The sequence below is a fragment of the Meleagris gallopavo genome, chromosome 30 (genome assembly GCF_905368555.1).
Source record: "Meleagris gallopavo chromosome 30, MGAL_WU_HG_1.1, whole genome shotgun sequence".
NCBI lineage: Eukaryota > Metazoa > Chordata > Aves > Galliformes > Phasianidae > Meleagris > Meleagris gallopavo.
This window is the reverse complement of record NC_139433.1, coordinates 4315123-4342758: the sequence shown is the minus strand read 5'-3', so window position 1 is coordinate 4342758 and position 27636 is coordinate 4315123. Positions and strand designations below refer to the sequence as shown.

The window sequence follows — 27636 nt, the reverse complement described above, 5'->3', positions numbered from 1 at the left end:
ATGGGTTCTGTTACTTTGTCTGATTGAGCAAATTTTAAAAAATAAATTAGTTCAGTATAAATAATTCACAAACTGCTTTGTGCAAATTTTTTTTATTTCCACATTTATATCACAATGTGTCCACTTAAAGGACCAAATAGCAAAGTTGCTCCCTTCTGCATCCCAGGAACACAGAAGTCTAGGTACTGTACATTCACTAAGGCTCTTTGTTTTTGCAAATTGCGTTTATGATGGATATCCATAAGGCAAACAATATCTAAAGGAATGGTAACAAGTATATTTCCAGCATACAAACAGGCTTCCTTTTTCCCTCTCACAGTACAGTTACGAACTTGTAGCACCCTCGTTACATTTAAATTCTAGAAAAGGTGATTTTTTTTTTTTCCTAGAAGTTTGCAGGAAGGGAAAAGGAGGAAAAATATTTGGCTGGTGGTGGTGGGATCAAAATGTCATTAAACATCTAGTTTTTGCAGCATTTCTCAGAGACTGGATTTAAACTGAAACCAGACTGAAATATGTGGATGCCCATGGAATGTTGAGCTGAAGCTGGTCTCCCAGCCTGCAGTGCAACACCTGCTGTTTAAAACCCAATCTCCGTACCACATGACCTTAAAAACACAATCATGTTCAGAGATGCGATACAAATAAAACTACAGTTTTTGCACATCGTCTCTTGAATATCTCACTGCCAAATAAAAACCCAAATCAAGTCAAATAAATAGATGCATATTTTGTTAAGGTAACTTCCACAATTTTCTCTGTACCTGCCTGTAGTCAGATTCCGGCATTCAGAAAGTGCTGGAAATCATCTTCTCTTTTGGGGACTAACACTTTTTTATAGCTGGCTCGCTATAGAGTTTTGAACTCAGTTTTCTCAACCTTCGTATGCCTTCCTTTGCAATTGTTAGTAAACTGGTAGCAGCATTTCACAAAAGGAGAATTTAAAGGGAAGAGCTGTACATAACCAGCTCCCTCTCACCCTCTGCTCGTTGGGCCTATTTGTCCAGGACAGGAGGCTTTCTCCATCTTTAAGTGGCATAGTGTCTGCCATTCTTGCTAACTGCAAATGTAAAAGCATTTTAGCAAACCTGTACTCAGTCTAGGCAGACGTAAGGCAGGATGTTCAATCTACCATCATCCCCGTGTGGATCTAAAGATATGCACTGTGTCCAATCATACCAGTTACCCTGTGTATCAAAACAACCGTTCACGCCTGGCCAGTTATGTTCACGTATTCTGTCGAGATCATCACTCGTGACCTCCCTCGTGACCCCAGGCAAGTCTGTAGGTTTGCTGTTAGGAGCTAGAACGTGAGTCTTTCTAGCCTCTTTTCTAGTGCTTTCCTCCTGCTTTAAATATTCAGACATAAAGTAGTGAGCTCCTGGAGTCTGTACTCCTGATGAAGACAGCAAGCTACTCTGTCTGTTTAAATATGACTGAATTATTTCGTTTCTGGACAATTCTTTCCAGTTCGTTTGTTCAAAGGGGCTTTGCAGGTTGGGTTTTTGCTCCTGCTTTTCCGTTTCTGTCCTGTGCTGTTCAGTAAGTGCAGGGATTTCTACCTGCAAAGGATCTTTCGGTGTTAAAGGTTTTATCTGTCCTGTCATGGGATCAAAAGTGAGCTTTCTCTCTTTTAATCTCACAGGTTTCACACCCCCTTCTGTCACGTGCCCATCCAAGTTGACTGTATAGTCTCTAGGTCGGTACCTTTTCTTCTTTTTGCTATCTGAACCTGAAGCAGCATCATCACTGTCCATTTTTGAAGCGTCCTGTGAAAAGCCAATGTGCGACACGAGAGATTCCCCCGGGTGGGAGCTGGTTTTGCAAGTGGGAGATGTGTGCTGTGGAAGCGTCCCTGCTGTGTGCCTGTGCTGGCTGTCAGAAGGTACCTGCTGCTCCTGCCAGTGCTGAGACACCTCAGATACCGACTGCTGAGAGAACTCCAGTCTTTTCGCTGGCATTGGAGGTGTTGATGGTTGCATCAAGGATGGTGGCGGTGACGGCACCTGTGCAGTATCTAAGAACTGAGACCTTTGAGATGGACTAGGCATCGAATCCTTTGGTGAGTACGTGGTATGCTGCCGCGCAAACGCATCGTGCCTGACATTCCTAGGACTAAACGAGGAGCAGCGCGGACTCTTGGGTTGGTGCGACCCGGAGGTTTCTTCCGATTTATCATGCTGCTGAAGCACTGCAGTCTTTAATAAGGAGGAAGTGCTTGAAGGTTTTACGAGTCCTGGAGAACTGGTGTGAGGTTTTACAGCATTTACTGGGATCTTATTGTGTTTATCATTTTCACTAAGTTCTGTCCTGCTGCTTTCGGGCCCTGCATGTAGATTTACATCTACAGGACTAGGAAAATTCTCGGGACTACCTCCAATTCCGTTTGTAGGAGGGGGTGAAGAGTTTTGCAATATTTCATGACTAACTTTGGAGACTTTCGGGGAGGAGGGCCCTGATGCCCATCCCTATGTTCACCTTTCCTTTTCCGATTTCCCAATTTCTCTGGTTTTGGAGAATTTAGTTTCTGGATATCGTTCCTGCTTTTCAATTCACTGATGGGTTTTGACCCAGCCACGGCAGGAAGGGGCGCTTCTGGTTTGCAGTTGTGAGCACCACCATTTGCTGATCCGGGCGGATTCTGCAGCCCTCTTGGCACCGCCTCATTCGGGGTTACAGGTTCTATCAACTTTTGCCAATTCCGCAACAATTTCTTGGCACGTTTGGCAAGTTCCTCATTGGATGTCTTCTTCCTCACCTCATTGATAAGCCTCCCAAGCCTTGTTTCCTAGGAAAAAAAAAAAAAAAAGTTGTTTTTACAAACAGGGATCATTTGAAACAAAACTCTGACTCCTTTTTTAAGGTAAATTCCTGCTTTTTAATGCTTACCCTAAGAAATACCTCGTACAAAATGCTAGAGATGCAAGAGCTGAATTAATCTTTCTGGAAGGGTTAACCCCTCTTGTTCTATGCTGTGCCACACAGCACGAAACCTACTGCTGGTTTTAAGCCATCCCTTCCTTCTTCCCTGGCTAAGGCACCAGAGCCATTAGCTGTGAAAACATCAGAAAGGAATTTTTAAACGCACAAGAGTTTTGAGAACAGGAAATGAAAGCTCTGGTGTGAGGGAACTGCAGCATCCAGGGTGGAAAAAGTGCATGAATTACAATGAAACTGAGACCCAAGAAAGACGTGAGCGTTGAAAATCCAGAATCTTGTCCACGTGTTGCTGTAACAGGCAAATATAAGTCTCCATTCCACAAATCAGACAATGTGTGCTTTATGTCCTATCTTCCTCCTCTGCCTCCTCCCTCTTTGCTCCCTATCTTGAAAGACCAACAAATGAGCTTTCCTAAGCTGTCCCAACATGGTTCCATAAGCAAAAGAAAGCAAAGTGGTCATTCCCAAAACATGCTTGAAAGCAAAGAATTGTTCTGGAAGTCAGATTACTTCAGAAAAGCACTTCAAAGGAACACAGACTGGATTCAGCAAGAAATATGTTCCATGCTGTGGTACATGTTCCAAAACTCAAACTGACTTGACAAAAATCAAGATGGATTTCAACTTCTCCAACTGGAAAACAGTCATCTTGGTATTGCATTTGGGGTTTACAGAATAGCCGTGTGACTCCCAGCAGAAATGCATTTCCCAAGTATTTTGGTCCGTTATGAATTCAAAGGTAAACCACTGGCACAGCACATCTCTTTCCATATTGCTGTGCATTGGAATCTCAGTTGTCTTGAGACCCATTCATTTCAGATTTGTCTGCCATGCGGCACCACAGGAGCACTCAGCCAATACCTAAGGCTCACCATAACTATTTCACAATAATTATTTCTGAATATCACAACCCATGTTTCACAATAATTGTTTGCATTGGCATTATACTCATGTTTACTAACAGCCTCTCACAGTACTGACTACTGACAGCACTGGAAGACAACTCAAATCATCCTATAGCTACCTGAGTCCATGGGAAATGACCAGAGGTTATAAAAGGTAATTAAAAGCAAATAACAGCAGCAATTTCTGTATTGATTGAAAGCCTTTTTATAATTCAGCCTCATGAACTTTGGCCTCTTTATTTAAGAGTGGCCAGAAAGCCTGCAGCTGCTATCTCAGTGGTACGTCAGCTCCTAACACATCTGGGCACACCAACCAGGTTCAGGCATTGGAACATGCTGATGTACAGCTAAAGGTTTTATCGAGATCTTAAATTTATAGAAACAGAGAGACTTTGTTCCTTCTGTGTCAGACTCTTTGTTGCTTGGTCACCAAACAGCTAAGAAGGTGATCAGTACTTCAGCAAGCAGTGCGATGTCAATGGATGCAAAGAATTAATAAGCAGCAATTAATGATTAACAGCGCCTTACACAAATGGGAACCAGGCTGCACAACACACCGAGCTGAACCCAGAGAGAAGTGCTGCACACACTGAGATGGCAGAAGCAGCATGAGAGGGACACAATAATATCTTAATTGTGAATCCTCTGCAAAAATCTATTGTTTCAAGGAAAGCTCTTATGGAAATCAGACAGGCAGAGAAAGTCCTTTTATTCACACAAGAAAACCAAGCGATGCTCAGATGGCGACGTACCTCAAGTGCCTCTTTGGTAATGGGGTATTTCTCCAGGCTGGAGATCACTTCCAGCACTGCCACCATGTTATGGATCTGCAATAAGGAAGACAAAGTCACTGCACATTTCATGTACAGGTCTCAGTTATCAAGTGTGATTTAAGACCTTCCTCTTTATAATTGCTGGAAACATTAATCACAAAACTGCTATCACATTGTCTAGCTTTAGGGAGCAGACTGTTCAAAAAATAGGGACAAGGACACCTTGCTGACCTAGTTGGAAACTGAAGGAGCTGTAACAAACACACACTTACATAAAACTAAATGAAACAGCAGAAAAAAAATCAGTGAGCTAACCAGGAAAGTTCTCAGCCCTCAGTCAAGGCATCGGTTACTTGTCCTGCAGCCTGAAAGGAAACTTAAGCATTAAGCGGACTGAGCAGAGCATCCAGTGGGATCAGAACTGCAGAACTCAGCTGCAGGCACTGCCTTACATTTACATAAGTCTCTTTTGTTTGATTTTGCTCAGACTGCGAAGTTCCCCGCAGTCACACCAAGGACCAAACTGCCCCACACACAGGCAGGCGGTGCCGGTAGGGGTCCTCAGCCACCCGGCTCCCTCAGCCTTAAAGGTGCAGGAACTGCACTGCAGGAGTCTGTAAGGCAGCCAGGAGAACGTCGGGAACCCATTTCACATTAACAAAGCACAGAGCAGATTTTTGATGGGCTTCACTGCAACATTCGTGTGCACGGCTCCAGGCAGAGGCAGATCTGCAGGCTCACGTGTGATATTAAAACGTTCTGACACAACTCAGATCCACGTTTCCATTACCTGATACTAACAGCACTGAAACCTGGAATTTCTAACTCACCTTTGTAGATGGATTTAAATGATAAGAGGAGGAAAATGTGAATCACTGAACTTCATTTATTGCTTAACTGCATTGTGACTCAACTGGACACGAATGGCACCCGTGGAAAATCTCCCACAGAACCTCTGTGGGGATCCCATGGGATCCCAGAGCTGCAGCACGCAGCACTGCCCGCCCCGACCCCCAGCACCGCCAGATCCTTTTTAAGGAGAGCGGAAGCGTGCAGGGCTCAGCTCCACACCACCCCACCCTTCTGCCCATCCCAGGCTTCAGCAGGGCTGCCTCAGGTCGGCAGCACTCGGATAAACTGCCAGCAATGAAATGTTTTCCCTGATTTTGAGTCATTTTTTATCCAAAGTATTTTTTAAGTCCATGTAGGCTTCGAATGATCCTAACTCAGGTTGTAAAACCAACTGCTGAATTTCTCGCTGCCCTTGGATGCCCCTGCAGACACCTGAAGCCCCACCGCCCAGCTGGGGGCTGGGATGCTCCTCTTAAGGCTTAAAGCAGCAGCAGCACACGTTGATGTATTTCAGCACTTAGAATTTCATTTCAGTGCACTGACTGTAAGAGTGGATTCTTGCATTCCTTCAGTGCCCAGAAAGGATGGTTTAAGACTGCAGTTGAAGCGACACGACACCATTCAGCTCCCCCAAAGCTTCTAGAATCAGAGCATTTAGAACAGCTGATGATGTTCTCTTTCTCAACACATCTTTCAGAATAGGAGTTACAGAGGTGCAGGAAGGCTCTGAGCATTGAACACGTCAGTAATAGGGATAATCAGTTCTGCAGTTACTGGTAATCCCCAAATAGCATCTCAATGACAAACTTATGGCAAAAAAGGACTTATCTTATCAAAAGGTCAAGATGGGAAAAGCAATATGCTCACATATACACACACCTACAGCAAGATGAAATTGGTCAGGGAATTTCCAGTAACTGCCTTTGTTTTAGAATACCCTGATATCAATGGCTGTGCCCAAACCTCCATCACCAACCAGAGCCCAGGCCCACCCCACGCCTGATAGATGCTCCATTCCCTCCTCTGACACGACACCGGGCCACTCTGACAGCAAAGCTGCCTCACATCACACCTGTGCCGACAGCTCAGCAATAGGGCAGCACAGGACGCCCTTTTGGGATTCTTCACACATCTGTAACCAATGGAAAACGCTGCTGTGCTGAAGTGCTCAGTGAAGGAGCACCAACAAACACTGCAGGAGCTCCTCCTCTCCTCGTGCTCTGACTGACACGAAGCCAGGCTCTCTCTCAAAAAGAAAAGCAACAACTTCCACCAACAACTTCCATCCTCTCCCACAAGTTTGGGGCCGTCATTCTGGAGTGCTTCACCCGAACTGGCACAGAAGGAGATTATCTCAAAATAATACGGAGCAGGAAATCTCTCGCAGTACACTTGAATGCTGTGATGAAAAAACAAGGCCTCCAAAAGGCCTCCAGTAGCACCTTTTTAAGACGAAGGCACCTACTAAGGTAACAGCAGCACATCCGCATAGCAAGCAGGGCCTCAGAGCATCACTTACTGGCCTCAGAACACTGACATTGTCACACAACTGACAGGAGCACAAAGTTACCAAACCTATCAGGACATCACCCAACTGTGAGCAGCAGCAGGAAGGAGCATTTATTCACACACACAGTTACTAGAAACACCAACTGGCACCCAGCAGGCAAAGCAGCAGCACAGTGGAGGGGGAGTTGGGCAACCTCCCTGCACACAGTGCAAGAGTGCAGTTGCACAACTCCGTGCCTCCAACTTGCACGGCGCTTTCGTTTCTATTTTGCCTTTGTCTGCTTCCACTGCAACCCATCACTGCTGCCCCAAAACAAAGCCTCCCACAAAGCAATCCCAGGACCAGGCAGCAAACAACTACAAATAATTCACACTGCATTCCAAATGACCCCATGCTGTTCCCGTGTGCCGAAGGCTGACTGGTCCGGGTTAATTCACTCCAAGTTTACTGGGGAACATCTGCTCCGAGTCATCCCCAGTAATCCTTTCCAGCCAACCCTGATGACAGCCACAGAAAACAAATCTTATTTATTCCATGCAGGTCTCCCTGTGCCGCTCAGCCGTCCGCTGGAGCCCACTACTGCTATGTCAGATCTGTTCCAAGTTCAGCAGTAAATGCTTTCACTGCACTCTCAGACAACAGCACGGATTTCTGAATCGTGGAAAACTTCAAACAGTGGAATTTCTGCTCTTTAATTGCCATCTTAATTCTATTTTGGCTTTTACACACTGAGAGCAATCCCGTAACCAACAGGTGAGCTCCACGCGGCGGTTTAGGAGGACCAAAGCTTCCTGCAGGTCTGGGAAGGTGGATGCACTGCAGGGCCGGCAGGGCTGGGCTCTTCCCTGCACAGCACAGAACCCACAGAGCTGCACATGGCTGCTGCTCCCGCTGCGCGCTGCCGGCCCCAAGCACAGCCCCGTGCAGGTGCCCCCACCATGCCAGGAGCTGGCAATCCTCAGGATTTTCTTAAAGGCCACCACGCACTGCCCTACAGGGCCAGCACTGCTGAAATGGCCAGGAAGATGGCAGCATTCCCACAGAACGACGGCCTCCCCGCTCTTCTCCAAAGCTCTCCAGCAGTTTGCTCGTGTCCAAGCACCAAGCCCTGTCCCAGACTGCAGTCTCCAATCAATACCAAGTCTTGTGTAACAGTTATTTCACTGCATTATAATCCAAAGCGTGGAATAAGAATTAAGAGCTGCTGTTCATAGTAGTCTTTATTTGAATGGTGCAGTGGAAATACAGCAGGATAGTGTTTATTTAGCACTTCTTATAGGGACGTGTTGGACGCAGACATGAGCATCACATCACACAAACAGCAACCTGTAATGTCATTTATTCAAAGACACAAACAGAGAATTCAGGTTACGATCTGCTGGAATTTAGATCAGTTCCTTTGCAGCCAATCTATTAACAGTTTCCCCTACCCCCAACGTGACATGAAGTTGTCTAAAGATAGGGAACACGAGACGCTATTCACAGAAGTGACATTGCATACCATGCACTACTTCAGTCAGAATTTCTGAAAATGTTTGAAAGTCAGTTTGCTAAATGGAATTCAAATTATACAAAAGACAGTTAATGGTGGAGGAGAGCTTCCTATAGCATTTAGGGAAGGAGATCTGTAAAAATGGAGGAACAGATGCTTTACGCATGTTTGGGTTGAAAACATCCCCTGAGAGACCTTCTACAACAGAGAAATTCACTGGGAGTCCACACTTGGAAAACTGATCAGCAATTTGTGCTGCAGAACAACAGCAGAAGAACAGCCCTTGTTGCCCTGAGCACTCAGCCTTACACCAGCTTCAGAATTTCCACCTCCAACTGAAAGTTTGAACAGGCTGCATATATTTTACTTGCACTTAACTTTTATTCAGTGTTACCCAGATTCCTTCCCATCCATGCCTCACAAAGCCAGAATCAAACCAGCGTTAGGTCAGACTGCAGCAGAGCACTGCACTGGGAGGGATGGGCAGGCCTGAAATGCTCCATGTGAGCAAGACAGCAGCTCAGCCCTGATCCCTTGTGGCAGCACAGACACACGTGAATAAGGTGTGGAGAGATGAGAACAGCCAGGAGAGCCACAGCAGAGTGCCAGCAGCAGCAGAGGGACAGGAGAGCTGAGCTGGCAGGCTGAGGGCTCCAGCACAGCAGCCATGCAGCGAGAGCCCACTGGTTTGGATGGTGAGGGGTGAGCAGCAGCAGACTGACTGCAAAGACAGAACTCACACCCAAATCACAACCAGCTCACAGAACAGCAGAGGCACAGAAATCAGCCTTGCTATGGGGGGGGGGGGAAATCTTTAAGGCAACCAAAGTCAGCACTGGAAACTGCTCTACTCATGCTTATTAACCAATAACCAGACAACATCCTTATTGCCACAAACAGGAATAATTGCCTACTGACTTCAACACTTGCACTGCAGCCCGCACACAGACTCACACCCTATCCCTGTTCCCACTGCACACAAAGGATGCCCACTCGCTGCGGCACAACGCACACACTCCCCTTACTTTTCTCCCTCTCCTCACCAAAATAAACAACTAACAAAAACCCACCCACCCCATACCTCCAGACCATGAAGCAGAACAGAACTTTTTAGGGGAGCAAATTCTTGGAGCCAATTTGAGAAGCCCAGCAGCAGAAGCAGATGGAGGCTGTGTGAGATGCTGCTCACCCAGACGGGCACTGCATGGGCTGAAGGGGCACAGCACAGCACAGCACAGCACAGCAGTGGGGTCTGCCATGGTGAACTACCAACAAGGTCCTGTTCTTCCCTCAGCCACTTCAATAAGGAATGGAATAGGAACCAAATTTGGCTGGAAGCACACATTCATCAAGCACTGCAGTTCAAGAACGTACACAAAGAGGAGTTCAGAGGATGGTGGTGATAAGAGGTATTGAAAACATGGTCAACAAGAAAAAGTTTAAGTGCTCAGTTCATATTGTACTGGAAAAAATAGGTAGGAGACAACAAAGCTCAAAGAAAGCCTTTCTGTGCATTATAGACATCATAAAGAAAAGGTCATCAATTGTTTTCATGCTTGCTGACCTGGTTTGGCCCAAGACAAATACTGATTATGTATCAGGAATAACCAGAGTGCTACCAGAGCACTCAAATAAGGCCTCTAACAGTTTCTGCAGACACTACTGGGGTTCAAGCACAGATCAGAGTAACCTGGAAGAAATGTTTTACATCAGCGATGTTACTTCAGAGGCAAAGGACCACACAGCTCCCAGACATCCATCCCTCCCTCCCATGCACAGCCAGGACTGGGCACAGAACATAGCAGCAGAGATGCTGGAACACCTGCACTCCCTTCCATCTATCAGCCAACTCAACCCAGTCCTCGTCAGTCCTGGCTTCGCAAAGAGAGGCACGCAGGTAATTACAAGCAGCAGTCTGTATGATAAAGGACTTGGGAAATTCAATGGTGGCAGCCCACAAATACACAGATCCCAGCATGGCCAGCTATGAAGGCACTCCATGGCTGCAGAACGATGTAGAATCCTGCCAGCTCCAGACTTGTCAGCTGCACAACTACAGAGCACACTGATGTGCTCACCAACACATTTGACAGAAGTGCAACACGCCTGCCTGGCAGCTCACAAGAAGGTAAGTGTGGCACACACAAACCTGAGAACAGCACCGTCACAAATGGGGAAGGCTTTAAAATCCAAGTTTGCAGAAAAATAATTCACTACCCTCTCATCAGCAATTACTAATACAGAATTTACGTCAGCGTGTGTTAAAGAGAGCTTTAATGGAGACACCAAAAAAAGTGCAGTCAACTGATCCCGGAATTATTGCTCACCAAATTCTGGGTAAAACAGCACAGCCCACCTCACAGCACCTCCAGCACTCAGCCTTCCCTGCCCACCCAGAGCTGCGTGCTGGAGATGGTTTGTTTCAGAAAGCTGTGAAGGTGCAGCAGAAGAGCTGTGTGCTCCCAGACAAAAGGTCCGGATCTGCAGGATCAGCACACAGAGTTCACTTGAGGAGCAAGTACCATGAAAATGTGTTAGCAAAAAGCTGCAGCAAAGTGCTGGCTGTCACCCTCAGACACAACTGCCACCTCTGCACAATCATCTTTGCAGCACAAAGTTTCAAAATACACCGAGCTGAGACTGTCACTGAGTGCTGCGACACTCGGCTGTAGGATTCCTCTCCTCCCTAACAGCCACGGCACAGAAGCGCGTGGTTCAGAACACCACACTCTGTTACATTTTACTTCCAGGCATTCCCTCAATAGATTTCCATGGCCCATGGTCCAGGCACGCTGGAAGCAGTTTAAACTTGGACATCAGCAGCCAGACCGCAGGAAGCGCTGCAGCCCCAGAAAACACCAACACACCGTTATGTTCAGCAGACTGCACCTCAAGTTAAAGCAGTTTGTTAGCCCTGCAATGTTGTTCCAAACACCAAAAGCATGAATTACCTGCAGAAAGAGTAATTTAGCTGCGAGAACACTGAATAAACAAACCTGCGATTACATTAAAGTGAATGTGATATACTTACCTGAAATATTTCCCCAAAGATAAGTGCCCGTGGGGCCATGGCACACCGTGCTACACAGACCAGGGAAAGTTCACTGGAAGTTATCACTGAGTACAGCATGGGCCAACAGGGCTGCAGTGAACGTTATCAGTGGAAGCAGGCATTTGTGTGTAGGTTTTTTTTTTTTAAATATGATATTTATATTTGTTTTTAACTCCAAACATAATATACTGGAGTATCTATGGCTTAGAAGAAGTGCTTCTTATTTAGTACCACATTTCCCCAGTAGGCAGAAGTAATTCCTTCTCTTCCTACCCCGACACATACTGCTCCTGAAAGAAAAAAAAAAAAGCAGCCCAGGACAAGAGCAGAGCCCCCAGAGGTGGGAGCCCCCCAGGAGCTGCACAGGATGTGATGCAGCACTGCTGTGCTTGGGGTGATGTGGGGCAGCAGCTGCCACAGGTCTGTACCAGAAGTGCTGGAGATGCAGCAGCCTGCAGCAGACCCTAAAGCAGTCTCACCCTCAATAGAACGGTTACAGCTGGCAAATCTGGTTGCTATCCTAGGCCTGGACTTCTGAAACACGGGTTAAGCTGAAGGTCTTCATATCTTACACAGCACCGGTTGAGGCTCCCCCCACCCGGAGCGCGTGGCAGCAAACGCTGCCCTCCCACCTCCAGCACTGCAGCCCCTCGCCGTGTGCCCAGGCTGGTGGGGCACTGCTGCCCACAGCTGGAGCGCTGGGAAGCAGCAGCACGGGCTGCTCAGAGCCAGGGGGTGTGAGCACACCCAGCACCCCACGCATCAGCTGCTCCCACACTGTGCCTCGTGGGGACGGGAAGAGATGCTTCCAGGCGTCGATCCTACCTACGAAAAGTCACCTCTTCCCTTCAGTCAACCGCTTCATGGTTACAAGCAGTGTTACAGCGGTTATTTCCCCTTTGCTACTGGTGCTGTAGGCAGCAGGCACACAGAGGGAAGGGAAGGGGCTGAGAAACAAAATCTGACTCCTGCAGCCACCCCGAGCAGCACAGGTGAGCAGTGAGCTCCCACAGGGCCCCAGCCAGCGTAGGGCAGGGGGAGGCACAGGAAAGCAAGAGGCACTCTGCCTTTTAGCCTCAATCCCTATTTAAGTGCTTTAAAACCCACCCTGTGGCACTGCTCCTCACGACACACCAGACATTGCATCAGGTAGCTGAGCTAGACCAGAAACTGTCAGAAAAAACTATTCTGTCATTTTTCAACCCAGACAGATTCCCCAGCTCAGCTCACGGCCGGATTCTGCAGACAGCTGCACCAGCACACAGAAGGGATGCACGTAGCAGGAATAAGGAGCAGGCATTATTTAACATCACTGCTGCTGAAACCAACACTCAAATTACAGCTTAAAAGCAAATGACTACTGCCATCAACTCTGCAACCTGCGCAGCACCAAGGAATTGGCAACAGAAAGCTGATTTGGCAGCCCCACGTCTCCAACCCCCCAACTCAAACTCTCTGCTACTTCTGTTTTTCTCAGGTTCTGCCTTTGCAGTCCCCAGCTCAGCGATGCTAAGTCTCACTGCAGCAAGGAGCACAGCAGATTCCTCTCTAGGAGTAACACAGTTCTGCCAGCAGTGACAAACCTCCCGGCCAGGCGAGCACCACATCGGAGCAGTTAAAACCAGCATCTGTGAGAGCATCACAGGCACTGACACAACACAGCCAACGAGCGAGAAGAAAACTACTAATTAGTTTGCAAGCTGTTTTGGAAAGAGATGAGCAGTAAGACCAGAGAGAGAGGCCGAAAAACCAGCAGCATCACCACCCTCAAACCAGTGGGTTCAAACAAACTCAGCTGCTGACAGTACAGAGCATTAAGAAGCAGAACAGACTGAGTGCAGCAGGATTCCCACCTGCAGCCACCAGACCTCCCCCAGCAGCCAGGACTCCAGGCTCAGAAATGCCACGGCCATCTGCGTGTTTCCCCACACACCTGAAGCAATCAGCCACCAAGGCACAGAGCAGGGCTGGGATTTGATTGAAACACTCAAGAAGCAGACAAAAACCAATGAGAGGTACAGCAGGTTCCATCCTCTTTGCACACCACAGCTTCCTCAAAACTGATAAGCTCATTAAGGGCCTCAAAGAAACGGATAAAGCTGAAGCAAAAGCCATGCCTGCTTTCGCCCACACGCTTCCCTGCATCTCCAGAAATTACCAAGACCCTCCCAGAGCAAAGCGCTGCCTTCCTCCCCCCCAGCACCAGTATTATTAGAGCTGTGTCTGGCACTGTCTCCTGGAACAAGCTCCCCTTCCTTTTAACATCAGCTCTAGAAAGCAGATCTCACTGATGCTTTTGTGCCTGGACTTTGGTAAAGCAACCAACCCAGAAAACAACCACGGAAGCACCGCTAACCACGAGACTGGAAGATCACTCAACACGCTGGGAAACGTAAGGCAGCGCACAGACCAACTCACCAGTAATGTTTTGGACTGCAGACCTCTGCTGGAGGCCGAGCAGCAAAGCCATGAAGCTCAATGTGCACGGCAGCCTGGTCTGCAGGCAGCCTGACCCACACAGCGAGCATCTGAGGGGCGGTGACCTCAAACCAGAGCTGGGCTCACACCTCAGAGTGCTATTAACAGCAGATAATTAAATTATTGTCTAATATTCCAAATACAAATGTTGCTACGTATTCGGGCTGAGGACCCGTTTAATTGTGAGCACAGTTTTAACAGCCTTTCCCACCACACTCCCTGATGGGGCCGGAGTGTCTTCACCCAGCAGAGGGGCTCAGTCTGACACAACGGTGCTTTGTCAGCACAGCAAACCCAAAGGGAAAAGCACTGCTTCTACCAGAACCAGGAACCTCTCTCCCATAAGAGCCCCCACAGCTACAAGAGGCCGTTGGATGCTTCTCCAGCTGCAGTGTCCAAGAAGTGCTCCCAGGAGGAGGATTACCCTGCAGGAACACCACACTGCCCTGCTGGGGGCACAGCACCCAGCTCCCTGCTGGGCCCGTTCCCACTGACCTGGTGCTGATACGTGGGCTGTAAGTCATGGAGCAGAAGTAGTTTATCCATGTTTTTTCAAGGGGAAAAGGCTGAATAAATGGAGACATAACTGCAGACATCCCAGGTGGCTTCCAAGATGATGTAATTTTTTTTTAGATAGCTTATTTCTTACAGGTCTCCTTTGAAATAGACGTTAGTAATACAAATAGTGAACTAGGTGTGTGAAAATAAGTCATAAATACATTCTGCAGAAAGTGCTAGAAGTGGTCTCAAGTGCTAAATGTGTGTACAATGTAAGCAGCACTCCGGAGTGAGCAGGGCTTCAGGCAGAGGTTAAAACAGATCAACAATTAGTATAGAAAACAGCTTCTGAAAGCACATGGGTTCCAACAACCTGAGGAAAAGTCATCTTGTTAAACTCACCACAGGAAGGACTTTCTCTGACAAGGCCTCAGACTTATCCAAGATTTGCTCACACCATAAAGACCTCCATAGTCCTGCTGGACTGAATATCCACATGGCTGAGGCGGGTTGTATTGGGGAAGATATCAGCAAAGCTGAAGTTAACAGCACCCCGCAGCAAAGCAAGATGAGAAGCACATCCCCTCCTCAGCCCCACCAAACAGATCCCTCTGCTGCACGAATTTGGTGCAGTTTTCACCCCCCTCCTCTCCAGAAACGCACACGTACCCACACCAACAACAATTACATCGAAAAGTCCAAAAGAAATTCAGGCCTCAAAGCTTCTTTCTTAGTAAACAAGGAAGTCAATCACAATAATGAATGCTCTAAGTTTGAATGCAACCACTTCTTTCAAGAAAAGACTCCAGAAGCCAGAAGAAAGCAGCCACAACTTTCCCTGAGCACCAAGAAATGCTGCAGCTCAGAGCTGCATGACTGCTTCCTGTGGGAAGACAGCAGAGCAGCTTCTTGCAATGGAGATCAGGTCAGATTTAAGTCACAGTTTGCTTTTAAGGGTGTTCAAAACTCGAATTTTTCTTCCCTTCACAAAAACAGCACAACAGATAGTTCTGTCTGTCCATCTGCTGTTCACCACGTGTTGGAAAAAAAGTCCAAGTCTGTATGATGAACCTCAACTCCACCACTGCTGCTCTCATTCAAAGAAGAGGTTAAAATGGAAGACAGCCCCCTGCCTACAGGCATTTCTGAACAATGGGCTGATTTTTTCGCCGCTAATTATTGCCCTGGATAAGTATCAAGTATGTAGAATTATAATTTAACATACATTGCTGCTAAGCTTATGGGGCTACTGACCTCCTAGAGGCCCAGCAGAGCATTGCCTGATGCTCAGACCTCCCCAGCAGAGCTGCTGCCCCATCCCACCATCACAGCACTGCCGCAGCACAACCTGACATTGCATATGGACAAAGCACATTCATCACAAAACATAATTCTTAGCTCCTTAACTCTACACAGCTACAGCGTTTTAGAAAGTAACCCCAGAAGCAGGGCAACCAGAGTCAGCAGGGCTGAAGTTACAAGAAACCACAGCTCTATTAGAATCGTATTTAACTGGGCTGATGCTCAGTGCAAGGTAAAAAGAAAAATCCGTGGCCACAAGAAGGCGGCTCAGAGCAAACAGAACTCATGAAGCAATGTTTCAGTGTCAACCAAGTTAAAGGACTGCAAACTCCAACAATGGTGAAATTTGAAAGCCCACCATCACCATTATCATTCATTACTGTTGCTCAAGCTGGTAATACTGCAGCTCATGACAAACGTGTATCACAGCAGGTTGTTACAGGGTGGTTTTTCTTTCAGTTTTCACATCGCTTGCACGGCGCTACAGGATGCTTCCAAATGGCAATAACTTCATCAGCTACTCTGAGAACACCAACACCGGTCTGCTAAGGAAAGATCTGCTCAGAGAGAAGCAGGCACAGCTCTGATGGAACCCAGAGCCCACCTGGCAGTGCTGGTGCAGCACAGCACACTGCAGCCTGACTCACCCTGCTGCCCCACGACAGACTGCAGACGGCCGGGAGCAGCGCAGCTCTGCGTGCTGCCATGGCAGATGTTGATCTAAGGTTGAAGAAATCTGGCAGACTGCAGACCCCAAAGCCCTCTCACCATAATAAACACTGATGCGAAGAGCTGCTTTAATATGCCAGAAAACCTTAAAAGGAGTAAATAACACTTTGGATAACCACAGCTTACACACGAAGACCACTTACTGGTAAAATCTACGCCGACTCCCGTGCTTACTCTACATCCCAGAAGGAGCAGATAAGCTCATTAGCGCTCTGCAGGGAAGGATAAAAGCGAAGACCGAGGCCGCCCGCTGCCGGAGCCGCTCCAGCGCCCCGGATCCACCTTCGAAGCCCTCCGGGCGCCCCCAGAACGCGGGGGCGGCCCCGGGCCCGGCGTCCGCGGCGAGAGACGGCGGAGGGACCGCGGAACAGGTGGGCGCCCCGCGAGGCCCCGCAGCCCAGCCCAGAGCCCCCTGCAGGCCGTACCCGAGCCGCGGCCTGGCGTGGGGAGGCCGCCGGGCCGCGCGCCGCATGGCCGGGCAGAGCCGGACGGCGCCGGGAGACGGCGCGGGGCTGGGGGGGGAGGGGGAACGCGGCCCGAGGGAAAACGGAGAGAAACCGCCGAGCCCCGCGGACGGAGCGGAGCCGCCGGGAGCCGGACCGGGGGGCAGCACGGAGCCGGGAGCTGCCCGCTACCGCCCGCAGCGGAGGCTTCCGGTGCCCGAGTTGAAGCGCGTCGAGGCGCGGGCCCGGAGGGAGGGGAGGCGGCGGTTCCCGGCGTTCCCTCAGCGGGCGGCGGCGGGGCCGGAGAGCGGCCGGAGCTCGGCGTCCTCGCACCGCCGGTCGGGGAGCCTCGGGCCCGGAGGGCCGTACTCACGTTGCTCTGCGGGTCGATGGCCTGCAGCAGCCGGTCCCTGATCTGCTGCGGGGAGGGGGCCGGAGCCGCTGTCATTGCCTGGGCGAAGCGGGGCGGCCGCGGCCGGGGCGGGCGGGCGGCGGGGCCGGGCCGGGCCGGGGCGGCGGCTCCTCACTCGCCGGCGGCGGCGGCCTCCTCGGGGAGCCGGAGTCGCATGTTCGCTCCCCGCGGAGCGGGGGCGGCGGCGCTCGGAGCGGGGCGCGGAGGAACCGCGGCGGCGCGACCGGGCCGGGCCCGACTGCTCCGCTCGGGGCCGAACTCAACTGTGGGCAGGAGCCAGCCCCGCGCAGGGCACCATGGGACACGCCCGACGCCGTTACGCACGGCGCGCCCCTGACGTCCCTCCGCACGCAGCGGCGGGCGCGGAACGCGCGTGCGCGGCGGGCGCCGTGACGGGAGGGGGGCGGGGAGGCCGCACGTGCGCAGATGGCGGCGCGGCTCGCGCGGAGCTGCGGGATCGGGCCGGGGGCCGAAGGAGCGCGGCGGGGCCCGGACCCGGAGCGCCGCAGCGCCACGGTTCCACCTCCGGCCGCGGTCCAAGCGGGCCCGGTGCCCCGGGAGCGGCGCGAGGCGGCACCGAACGCGAATGCGGCTTTATGGGAGAAACGGCCGACGGTAGCGGGGCGTCCGGAGCGATGCGAGGGCCCGGACGGGGCGGAGCGGCTGCAGCCCGGCAGGGAACGCGGCTCCGTCCGCATCTTCATCGGGCGCGGAAACGCCCCGCGCCTCTTCACGCGGCCGCTCCTCGGTGGTTCCGCCCCGCGCGCTGTTTCGAGGCATCGCTTTCCGCTCGCGGGGCGGCAGGGCGGTGGTCAGCGGGAAAAGCCGCCCGTGCCCTGAGAGGAGCCGCCGGGCCGTTCCGGAGCTCAGCGCGGCTCCGGCACCGCCCGCCCCGCCCCCACGCTCGGACCGAGAGCCGCAACGCGGAGCTGCTGACGGACCGCCCCACTGGGCAGCGCTGCTATTGCTAATATAAACGCACGGACGTGAACATAAAAACCACAGAAATCGCACGCAAGATGTGGATTAAGGTTAAACTTAAAGGGCCCTAAGTATCTCCGTGCAGCACAAACCCAGCTGAAGGACTCTCTTATCCGTGCATTCTTCTGCGTTCATTGCTAGGGAAGGTCACCAGCCCCAAACACTGACTTAACATTAAAGAATAGCACAAAAAGCTGGGTTTACAAGTTACTGAAAGTTAGAGCCTAATTAAAATCTCTCAAAAAAAAACACCAATATTGAATTAATTTCTCCTTACCAGAATAAACACAACATTAAATTTACTTTTACCCTTAAATAGAACTTTTTTATTCAACCAAATCCAAAATGATCCCAAAACTTCCTCAGGTTTACAGATATTTTTCTGTTCAAAGTCCCTTACGTATTGCTTAGGAAAAAACCCTTACATTGAAATTCGTATCTAAAAATGAATTTGTTGGGGGAAAAAAGTGAGAATCCTTTTTTGAGACGCCCATATCTACTTCTCCAAAGAAAAATGGAATCGTGAGGGGAAAACGACTTCTTTTTTCCAAGTTACATCGATACTTTACTCAGCTTCACAATAACGAAGTGACTTCCACGCGACCCACAGCGCGGTGACAGCAGGGATGGAGCGAGGATGGCGCAGAGCTGCACGGCTGTGGGTTCAGTCAGCCACAATCCACTGCACATCAGGCACCCAATGCTGAGCAACACAATTTCAAGTTGGCTTTTTTTTTTTTTTTTCTCTCTCTCTCTCCTCCTAGTGAAGTTGAAATTATTTTATTTCGAAGCCTTTGGCTCGGGGGCTGGGAGGCTCCCTGCCCTGCAGCACGCAGCCCTGCACACCCCCAGTGTTACGCAGCAGGGGGGGGCTGTGTGCTGTGCTGCCCCACGGAGCTCGGGCTGAAGAACCTGCCACAATCGCAGGGCTGTACGTGGAAAGCATTATAATCTTTTACTTGATAGAAAAGTTATGTTTGCAGCCAAAAGTCTCTTCCAGGTTACCAGACGTGTTTGTGGATGACTTTCAAGATCCAAATAACCTGGTGGATGCGACAGAAAAAAAGCAGATGAGAGACCTACAGCACAACAGCCACACCAGCACTGCAGCTCAGAACGCTGCCGCACTGCTGCCACTGGTTTTGCTCTGCCATACATCAGACTGAAGGGCTACAGCAGCAAAAAGAAAAACAGGAATTTTGCCAGTCTGCCTATCAAAACTACAATCCACAGTTTCCAGAGCCTGTTCTCATGGCTCATTTTATTACGGGGCATTATTTCCCTCCCCTCCCCAAATGAAAATCATCCTTTACTTTACACTGCGTTGCATTTACAGGTGCTGAATTAAATGATGTCATATCCAAGCCTAAAACAATTGTACATTGTCAGAGAGGTTCTCATGCATTAAACGTGCCCGCATTGGCAAAAAATGAGGTGAGCCACTATTTTTTGGAAGATCAAAGCAGATGAGCAAAATGAGAGCCTAATGATGGAACAAGAGTTCAGCGAGAAGTTGGGAGAGAGATCAGAAAAGAAATACACTTACAAGAAAAAACCAACATTATGTGGCTTCAGACGAACAAATGCCAGGTGCTGCACGGCTCTACTTACACAATCATGCAGAACATCATGAAGACATTCCACAAGGCAATGAAGATTCGGAAATACCTAAGACTCAGCAAGAACTCCCTGATATTGTCACCTAAAAGCCAAGAGGAGAAATCTTAGATGTGAAAAATACCCAATGCAGCAGAGGGTCGCGTTTCAGCACTAGCTGAGAAATATAAGGAACGCAGACGTACAAAAAAGTCAGAGAACAAAATTCATTCATTTAAATGCAGCAGAGCCGACCCACGGGCAGCGCCCGAACGGCCGCACGGAGGGCACTGCAGAGCCGCCCGGCGCCGCCCCGAGGCCTCGCAGCCGCCGCTCCTCCCCGCTCCCACCCCTCCCCCCCGCGGGCCGTTACCGGTCGTAGGCTCCCTCGCCCCCTCGCCGAAGCCCTCCGCGTCTCTCCTCCTCCTGCGGGAACAGAAGCGCCGTTACCGCGCGCAGCGCCGGGCCCGGGGCTGCCACGCCGCCCTCCCCGCCCCGATCCCCGCTCACAGTCTGAAGTTCAGCACGGCGCCGGCGTTCACCAGCAGCGTTCTGAGGAGAGACAGAGAGAGCGCGTCAGATGCGGCCGGGCCCCAGCAGCCCCCCCGCCCCCGGGCCCGGCCCGCTACCCGCAGAGCAGCAGATCGCCCAGCATGGCGGCGGTCCCGGCGCCGGAAGCGGAAGAGGCGGGCGCTCTGCCCGCGGTCGCGGCGCACGCGCGATCCCGACGCGCACCTCCCACCGCCGGTCCCGAAGCGCCCGCGCCGAGCCCGGGGCGGCGGCTCCGCGTTCCGACGGCGGCTGCACGGCGCGGCGGGGAACAGCGCGGGTGGGGAGCGCCGCACCTCGTGGGGCCACCGCCCGGAGCTCGGGGCCGCCCGCTAGGAGCGAGGCCGCGCCCCGGGACAGCCCTCGGGGCGGGGCGGCCGTGCGGAGGCGGGGAGCGGGGAGAGCGGCGGGGAGCGCGGAGCGCGGAGCGCGCAGCGGTCGTACGGCCATGGAGCTGCCCGGTGCTCTGCAGCTGGGCGAGCTGGCGGCCGCCTTCGCCTCGGTGCCCGTCTTCCCGCTCTTCGACGCGGCTTACTTCATCGTGTCCGTCCTCTACCTCAAGTACGAGCCAGGTCAGTGCGGACCAGCGCTGCGGGGCGCGGGGGGAACCTCCGGAGCTGCCACAGCCGCGCCTTCCGCCTGTGCCGAGTTCTGACCGCCCCGTGCCGAGCTCCTGTCGCCGCTGCTCTGCCCGCGCTCGGCGTTCCGTTTCTCTCCGTTGTCAGTTCTGTTTCTGTGGCCGCGCTCCTCTATTTATATTCGGAGAGGCCGCAGTTGAACGCTCCTCTTGTGTTCCCCGTCCGTCCCCGCTCGGTCCCGCTCTCGCTGCTCGCAGCTCCCGGAGCCGCCGGCTCTGCCGCCTGCTGTGCTTCGGTCCCCGCCGAACGCCGCCTTCCCCGCTGCGTTTACACGCCGTGTGCGTCTCCGTGCTCCGTCGATCGGTTTCGGTGTCGCTGCCCGCCGGACGAGGCAAAACCACCCGCTTTGCCCTGTTTTGGAGTCCCCCCGTTGTCAGATTGCTGCGCTGTACAAGCGGCAGCATACTGTTCTATTTCAGCTCCCTGTAAAAGGAGTGCCGGGTTTTCGAGGCCTGATCCCTTACAGCTGTCTTCCAGCATTAAGTTCTGAGCCGTGCAGTAACAGCCAACCCCAGTGAAGGTATTTTTTCTTCCAAACATGTCAGCCCATAATCCCCTCAGACTGCCTAAGGCTGCAGCAAGCTTCTCGCCTGGCTCCCATATGGCAAATGAGGGTCAGGGTGGTAACGTCCCCTTTCCTCCTTGGAAGACAGTGAGACTTAATGGAGCCGAAGAAAAATGTCAATAACTTTCCTCCTTCAGGTAACCGTTGGGTTCCTGTAGATGAGCTTCACATCACGGCAGTTGCAGCTGTCTCGCTTCCACTGCCCCTTCAGCCGGTTCAGATGTCGGTGGGGATGGAATGGTATCAGCAGTCCTAGTTTTAGCTCACGCTGCTGCTCAAGGTGGATGACTGTCAGTAATGTGGATGTAACATTTCAGCATTATTTATCTGCCCGTTACTGGCGTAGCAAACAAAGTTTGGTATCTGATACGCTGCACAAAGGACTCTGGTATCAGTTAAAGGAGATGAAACAATCTTACAGAACTGATGTTCTTGTGAAATTTCCTCCAAGAAGCACAGCAGGGGGTGAAAATGAGAGGAATCAAACAGCAAGCAAAACCCCCAGGCAGTGGGAGGCTGTGGAAGAAATCACAGTGTATTCCCCAACAGTAAAGCCGTTTAAATACCTAGTTGTATTTTCTGAACTTGGAGGGTATTTGCAAACCACCACAGTAGCAGTGAAGAATCCTCAAATCCCTTTCATTCATATGAAGATTAAGAATTACTGTTCTATTTTACAGGTTATCTTATGAATGAAAGAGCTGAACAGATTGCTTATGAATTCTAGAGGGCACCTAGGTTGAAGCAGTGGAGAGAATGGTACTAGTATGCATTTTGTTTTAAGACTTAAAAAAAAAAAAAAAAAAAAAGCGTCAATTTTGAGGGCAGAATTGTTCTTTCCGATTGCAGTAGGAGCAGCAAATGCAGGAGCTAAACTTCTAATGGCTCCATTCATATGAAACCTTGTGGGGGCCTGCAGGCTGTGAGCACGCACCGCGTCCCGACTGTATCTGATACTTGTTTAGGCTTTGTAGAGTGTGCGTTTGGCCATTTTATTTTACAAGCTCTTTTCTTTGACTCGTGTCCTGTTGGAGCACGTTGAAAGCAAGTGTCTTTCTTAGCTCTTTGGTGAATGCACCTTCTCATTTAGAATTTACTCACAGGAGCTGTGGAGATGTCTCGCAAGAGTCCTTTTGCCTCCTGGCTTTGTGCCATGCTCCACTGCTTTGGAAGTTACATCCTCGCTGATCTGCTGCTCGGAGAGTCACCTATTCAGTACTTCAGTAACAACTCCAGTGTCATCCTGGCCACAGCAGTCTGGTGAGTTCTCCTCAGCTACCAAGCACTCGATACTGCTGGCTGTGTGCAGGACCTCCCTGCATGAAGGGAGGCATTCCATTTGTGTGGGACACACGTGTACTGTCTTGTTAGAATTTGCTGGGGGAAGCAGAGGTGCAATGAAGCAGTCCGAGTCTTTTGTATTTCTAGATCTAGTTTGCAGTTTCTCTGACCAGCTGTCTGATGTGTTGGTAATAGGAGTGGGAACCAACCCTCTGCAGGACGATTCTATTCATAGCTGCCACAGCTGAACTGTGGCCAAACCGCAAAATCCGCGTGTGCTGCACTGACGGCTCACAGCAGAAGGGTGGCACACTGAAGATTTGGGGACATTTTCATTTTGGGTGCTTTTAGGTGACTGAACCAACATTTCCTTTTCTCTGACGTAACTTAGGCTAACTACACAGTACTCCTCATCTTCTCTATTAATCCCAGGTCAAGATAAACAAATGGGTCCTTAAGCTCCTTGTGGTTTTGTTCCAGGTATTTGATATTCTTCTGCCCCATGAACCTCTTCTACAAGTGTGTTAGCTTTCTGCCTGTGAAACTCATCTTTGTGGCTATGAAGGAGGTAGTCAGAGTTCGCAAAATTGCGGCCGGGGTCCACCATGCTCATCACCAATACCACCACGGCTGGTTCATCATGATGGCTACTGGATGGGTCAAAGGTGACACCTGGGATACTCCAATGCACCTACGGCTGTGGGGAGGGAGGGGAGAATCTGCAAGTGAAGCCTGAGGTCATCACGTCACTCAGTGCTGACCAGGCTAGATAGTGGATGTGTTCAGCTGGCCCCAATTAATCACATTCCTTAGAACACAGATTTATTCATACTCACAGAATGGCTGTCAAATGAGTCATCGGAGACATGAAGAACTGGGAGTCACTTACGGGTGCGGAGTTCAGTAATTCTTTATCATCTCCCACGTTCTACTGTCTCTGTCCTTGCCTGTGTCTTTTTAGGAAGTTCTTTCAGTGTTGAAACAGTCTAGTCAGTTTCCCCTTAGTTTTGTAATTGCAGTAAGCATTTGTGCATCAGTAGATGGAACAGAGGCAAATGCCTTTTTCCAGCATCAGGAAACACTGTAGAACTCTAGAAAGCATTTGCCTGCTCTGTTGTTTTAGGGTAACTTTATTTTAATTTTGGGATGGATGTCACACTTTCCCGTTACATTGTGCTTATCCTGTGGGGATCTAGAGGAGCCAGCAGAGCTCTCTCCTGGTGTGGCAGTTCTAGCTGTTTGCTTTTACTATTCCACAGGTTCTGGTGTTGCCTTGATGTCTAACTTTGAGCAACTGCTGCGTGGGGTCTGGAAGCCAGAAACAAATGAAATTCTTCACATGTCTTTGTAAGTAACTAGCCTGTATGTTCTATGTCAGACTGAAAATAAAATTTAAAGAACCATTCAGGACTGGACACAAAGTATACAAACCTTCAAGATAAGTTCTTTATTTCTCTTCTAGCCCTACAAAAGCCAGTCTGTATGGCACAGTTCTTTTCACTTTGCAACAAACTCATTGGCTCCCAGTCTCTGAAGCCAACCTCATCTTCTTTTTCACCATGTTTATGATAGTTTGCAAGGTAAGTTTACAGCAGACCTGCTGCTAACAAATCTACGGAACCAGAGAAGGGGTATAGAATTAAGAGGGGGCTGTTCACCAGTTTAAATTGAAATACTGACTTTGGAATGCTGCTTCCTTTCTTGTTCAGTGGGTTCTGGTGATAGGGGCTTTCCTAACTTTCCTTGTAGTATTTGCCCATGTGGAATTCCTGCATGATGAACTTCACAATGAAATGAAAACCTGAAAGTGTTATTTTCTGGAAAGCTAGTGCTGAGAATGAAGCACTCTGCAGAGCATTAATGAGATACTAGGACTAATTCTTGCATCTAGATTTGATAACCTTACTAAGCCACTTTGGAAGGCACTGGCTGTACGTACCAGGAAAGATCTGCTCAGGAAATTACAGGCTAAATTCTCCATGTTATTTTCAGTGGTAGAAGATCCTTGTGATGCAGCCTTGGATTACATAGCAACAGGGACACTTACCTGTGCTAAGTAGGATGTCCTTTACTAGTTAGTCCTTCACAGCTGGTGTATGTGGTCTTTAACTCTGTCCACTGTTGCATGGCAGGTTTTCATGACGGCAACTCATTCTCACGCCTCACCTTTTGCTCCAGTGGAAGGCTTCATCTGCCCAGTTTTCTTTGGCTCTGTTTCTAGCGGACACACTAGCCATCATAATCAGCATGGGCACTCCCACGAGGCTTCCTATCAGCCACCTCCTCCTGTGAAGTCAAAAGAGGAGCTAAATGAAGGCACGAGGAAACGAAAAGCAAAAAAAGCTGAATAAAAAAGCAACCAAACAGTAAACAAGCCAAGAAAATTCCTCCAGAGCTGTGTCTCAAAGCCACCTGCAGTCTCCTTTATCCTCCAGTCCTCTCACGGACTTCAGAGGAGAGGTGGAAGTGAAGACACTGCCAGGCAATTCCCTGAATTTCAGTTGTGCTCTCTGTGCTGCTCCTTGCTTCTTGGTCTCTATCTCTCTATTCTGATCATATTTTCAGGGATTTACAGATTTGTGCCAGGATGATAAATGGGTGCCAGTTCCCAACTGTCAGCAATTATGATGCATCATCTCTCACTGTGTTTATTTATGAATGGTGGTAATGGTTTGTGCTCCCACAACTGTTCCTGTGAGTTTTCATTGACCTTTTTGATGTCTACCAGAACAACAAACTCGTTAGACACAATCAATGTGGAAATTGGATTTCATGCTCAAGGAAATTAAATGGTCTGTTATAATCCTGATTCATTTTTCCCAGCTCCTGCATCTGCCACGTTTCCAAATAACATGACATTCTATATGCAATAAGGACATCAGCTCTGGTGTCCTGGCCAAATTCTACTCTGAAATTACATTTTTCTCATCCAAGTTCCCTCTGATTCTTAATGAATGGTCACTTTCTTAACTAACACTTTGTTTGCAAGACCTTTGAAGCTGTAAAATGCTCTTAAATGCTATCTATTGGTACTGTTATTATTTTAAACTGTTTAGTAGTGATGCTGCTCTGTTAGCAATTGTGTGTTTCACCTCAAACCTGATTGTCTTTACTTGAGAAAGAAGCATGTTTTTTGGTTTGTTTGTAATCCTGTGGGATATAAGAAGAGTATGTGAGTGTAAATAAGTATTTATTACTATTTATTTATAACTGTCAGGGCACCTAATTAATGGACCTGAACTGCTTTTTAAATCTTTGCATCTTTATATCAGGAGAATTGGATACTTCTAAGTACAGGCCTAAGTTGTGCTTGAAGCAGTGATTTTGGTGTGCTGGTGGGCAGCCTGAACACTTACTGTACGCAGGAGGACATTTCTTATATTCTTAAAGTAAGTTAGAAAGGCTGAAGAACTAGATTTCACACCAGCTGATTAAAAGTACTTTAATGGACTAATAAGAGAACGCCAGCTTAAGAAACAGAGTTTCCTTTGTAGGTCCCTTTTTGCCAAACTACTGATCTGTGCCCAGTGAGGGAAGGAGAATGTGAAATGCCTTGCATGGCTCAGGGAGCAGTCAGTCAGCTTGTTCGTGTTCTGCTTAACGAATACTGGCTTTCAGATTAGTTTGAAGCTGTTCCTGTAACTGATTTTGTTCTTAAAAGTGTCATCTTAAGCATAGTGCCCTGGAGACCTTAACTCATTCTGAGGCGGTTTTTTATCACTAATGGCCAGGATCACTGCAGTGCTAAAAGTGTGCTTGGGGGTGTAGTGCTGGGCTTTCAGCTAAGCAGTGTGTCACCATCCCTAGCAGTAAGGCTTGCTGCTGTCACCTTGCAATGAGGAATAGAAACTGAAGGATTTAAGAACAGTCATTGCTTGGTTGTTGTTGGTTGTTTGTGGGGTTTTTTTGTGTGTGTGTCCCTATTCCAGAATTGAAACTCTGATATTAATTATGGAAAAAAGAATTATTGTATACAACCAGATAAAAAGCCAGTAAAAGAGGTCAAGTGATTCGTGGGTTTGGGTTCTTAAAGTGCCTTAACTTTGTGAGTTTCCCTCCAGAAAAAAACAGCTTCTACCTGACAACAGTCTGGTTTTGCAAATACTGGTCTACAAAAACCTGGTGTATCACTGACATGCATATAAAGAATGGTTTATGAGATGTCTGATTCAAGGGGAAATTTGTTATATAAAAGCCCTTAACAAAATAAAAATTGTGAAGTGACTCTGATTGTCCAGTGGCATTTGAGGAACTGACGTGTGTTTCTTTTACTCTCGCTGGTCTTAGAGGTCACACCTTCCTTGATCTTGTTGAAGTTTCCTTGATCCAAGGACAAAGTGATTCTGGTTGGACTTTGCCATGTCCTACAAGTATGTTTGAGCATGTTACAGTTGGAAGCAGTATGGTAAAATACCATTGCTCTTGTTGTCAAGTAGCTTTTCTAAGACTTCAGGGAGGGATATAAAGAAACTAACTTATAAAGGCCAAAGGGGAATGTTTTGTACCTGTTGAGTCCGCCTTTCCTTTTGTGACTAAAAGATGAAGGCCATTCACTTGGGACAGGTATGTATAAATCTGCAGACAAACACAGTTCTAGCTTATCTATATGGAGTTTCAGTATTTGTACTTAAAACAATCAA

The 27636-nt window shown here is 49.2% G+C and overlaps 3 protein-coding genes across 5 annotated transcripts; 1 reads left to right on the top strand and 2 right to left on the bottom strand.

The window, feature by feature from the left end:
- Window positions 1-76: 76 nt before the first annotated feature.
- MED26 (mediator complex subunit 26) lies at window positions 77-17731 on the bottom strand. The gene is given in 4 exon segments (XM_085211955.1): window positions 77-2444; window positions 2447-2788; window positions 4598-4672; window positions 17348-17731. Coding segments are annotated over 4 exon segments (1842 nt in total). The 5' UTR covers window positions 17423-17731; the 3' UTR covers window positions 77-1094.
- Window positions 17732-18665: 934 nt separating this feature from the next.
- SMIM7 (small integral membrane protein 7) lies at window positions 18666-20962 on the bottom strand. Of its 2 annotated transcripts, XM_085211958.1 has the most exons (5): window positions 20593-20724; window positions 20474-20515; window positions 20337-20389; window positions 19979-20069; window positions 18666-19410 (listed from the first exon to the last, which is right to left on the bottom strand). In XM_085211958.1, the coding sequence occupies exons 1-5, from the start codon at window positions 20616-20618 to the stop codon at window positions 19395-19397; spliced, it is 228 nt and encodes a 75-aa protein (XP_085068084.1). In that variant the 5' UTR covers window positions 20619-20724; the 3' UTR covers window positions 18666-19394. The 2 variants fall into 2 exon arrangements, with proteins under 2 accessions (XP_085068084.1, XP_085068083.1); XM_085211957.1 differs by lacking the exon at window positions 18666-19410 and having other exon boundaries at window positions 20020-20069; window positions 20699-20962.
- TMEM38A (transmembrane protein 38A) lies at window positions 20946-27220 on the top strand. 2 transcript variants are annotated; one of them, XM_085211956.1, is made up of 7 exons: window positions 20946-21084; window positions 21570-21670; window positions 22819-22975; window positions 23477-23661; window positions 24256-24343; window positions 24459-24576; window positions 25129-27220. In XM_085211956.1, the coding sequence occupies exons 3-7, from the start codon at window positions 22830-22832 to the stop codon at window positions 25345-25347; spliced, it is 756 nt and encodes a 251-aa protein (XP_085068082.1). In that variant the 5' UTR covers window positions 20946-21084; window positions 21570-21670; window positions 22819-22829; the 3' UTR covers window positions 25348-27220. The 2 variants fall into 2 exon arrangements, with proteins under 2 accessions (XP_085068082.1, XP_003213369.4); XM_003213321.5 differs by lacking the exon at window positions 21570-21670 and having other exon boundaries at window positions 20951-21084.
- Window positions 27221-27636: the final 416 nt, after the last annotated feature.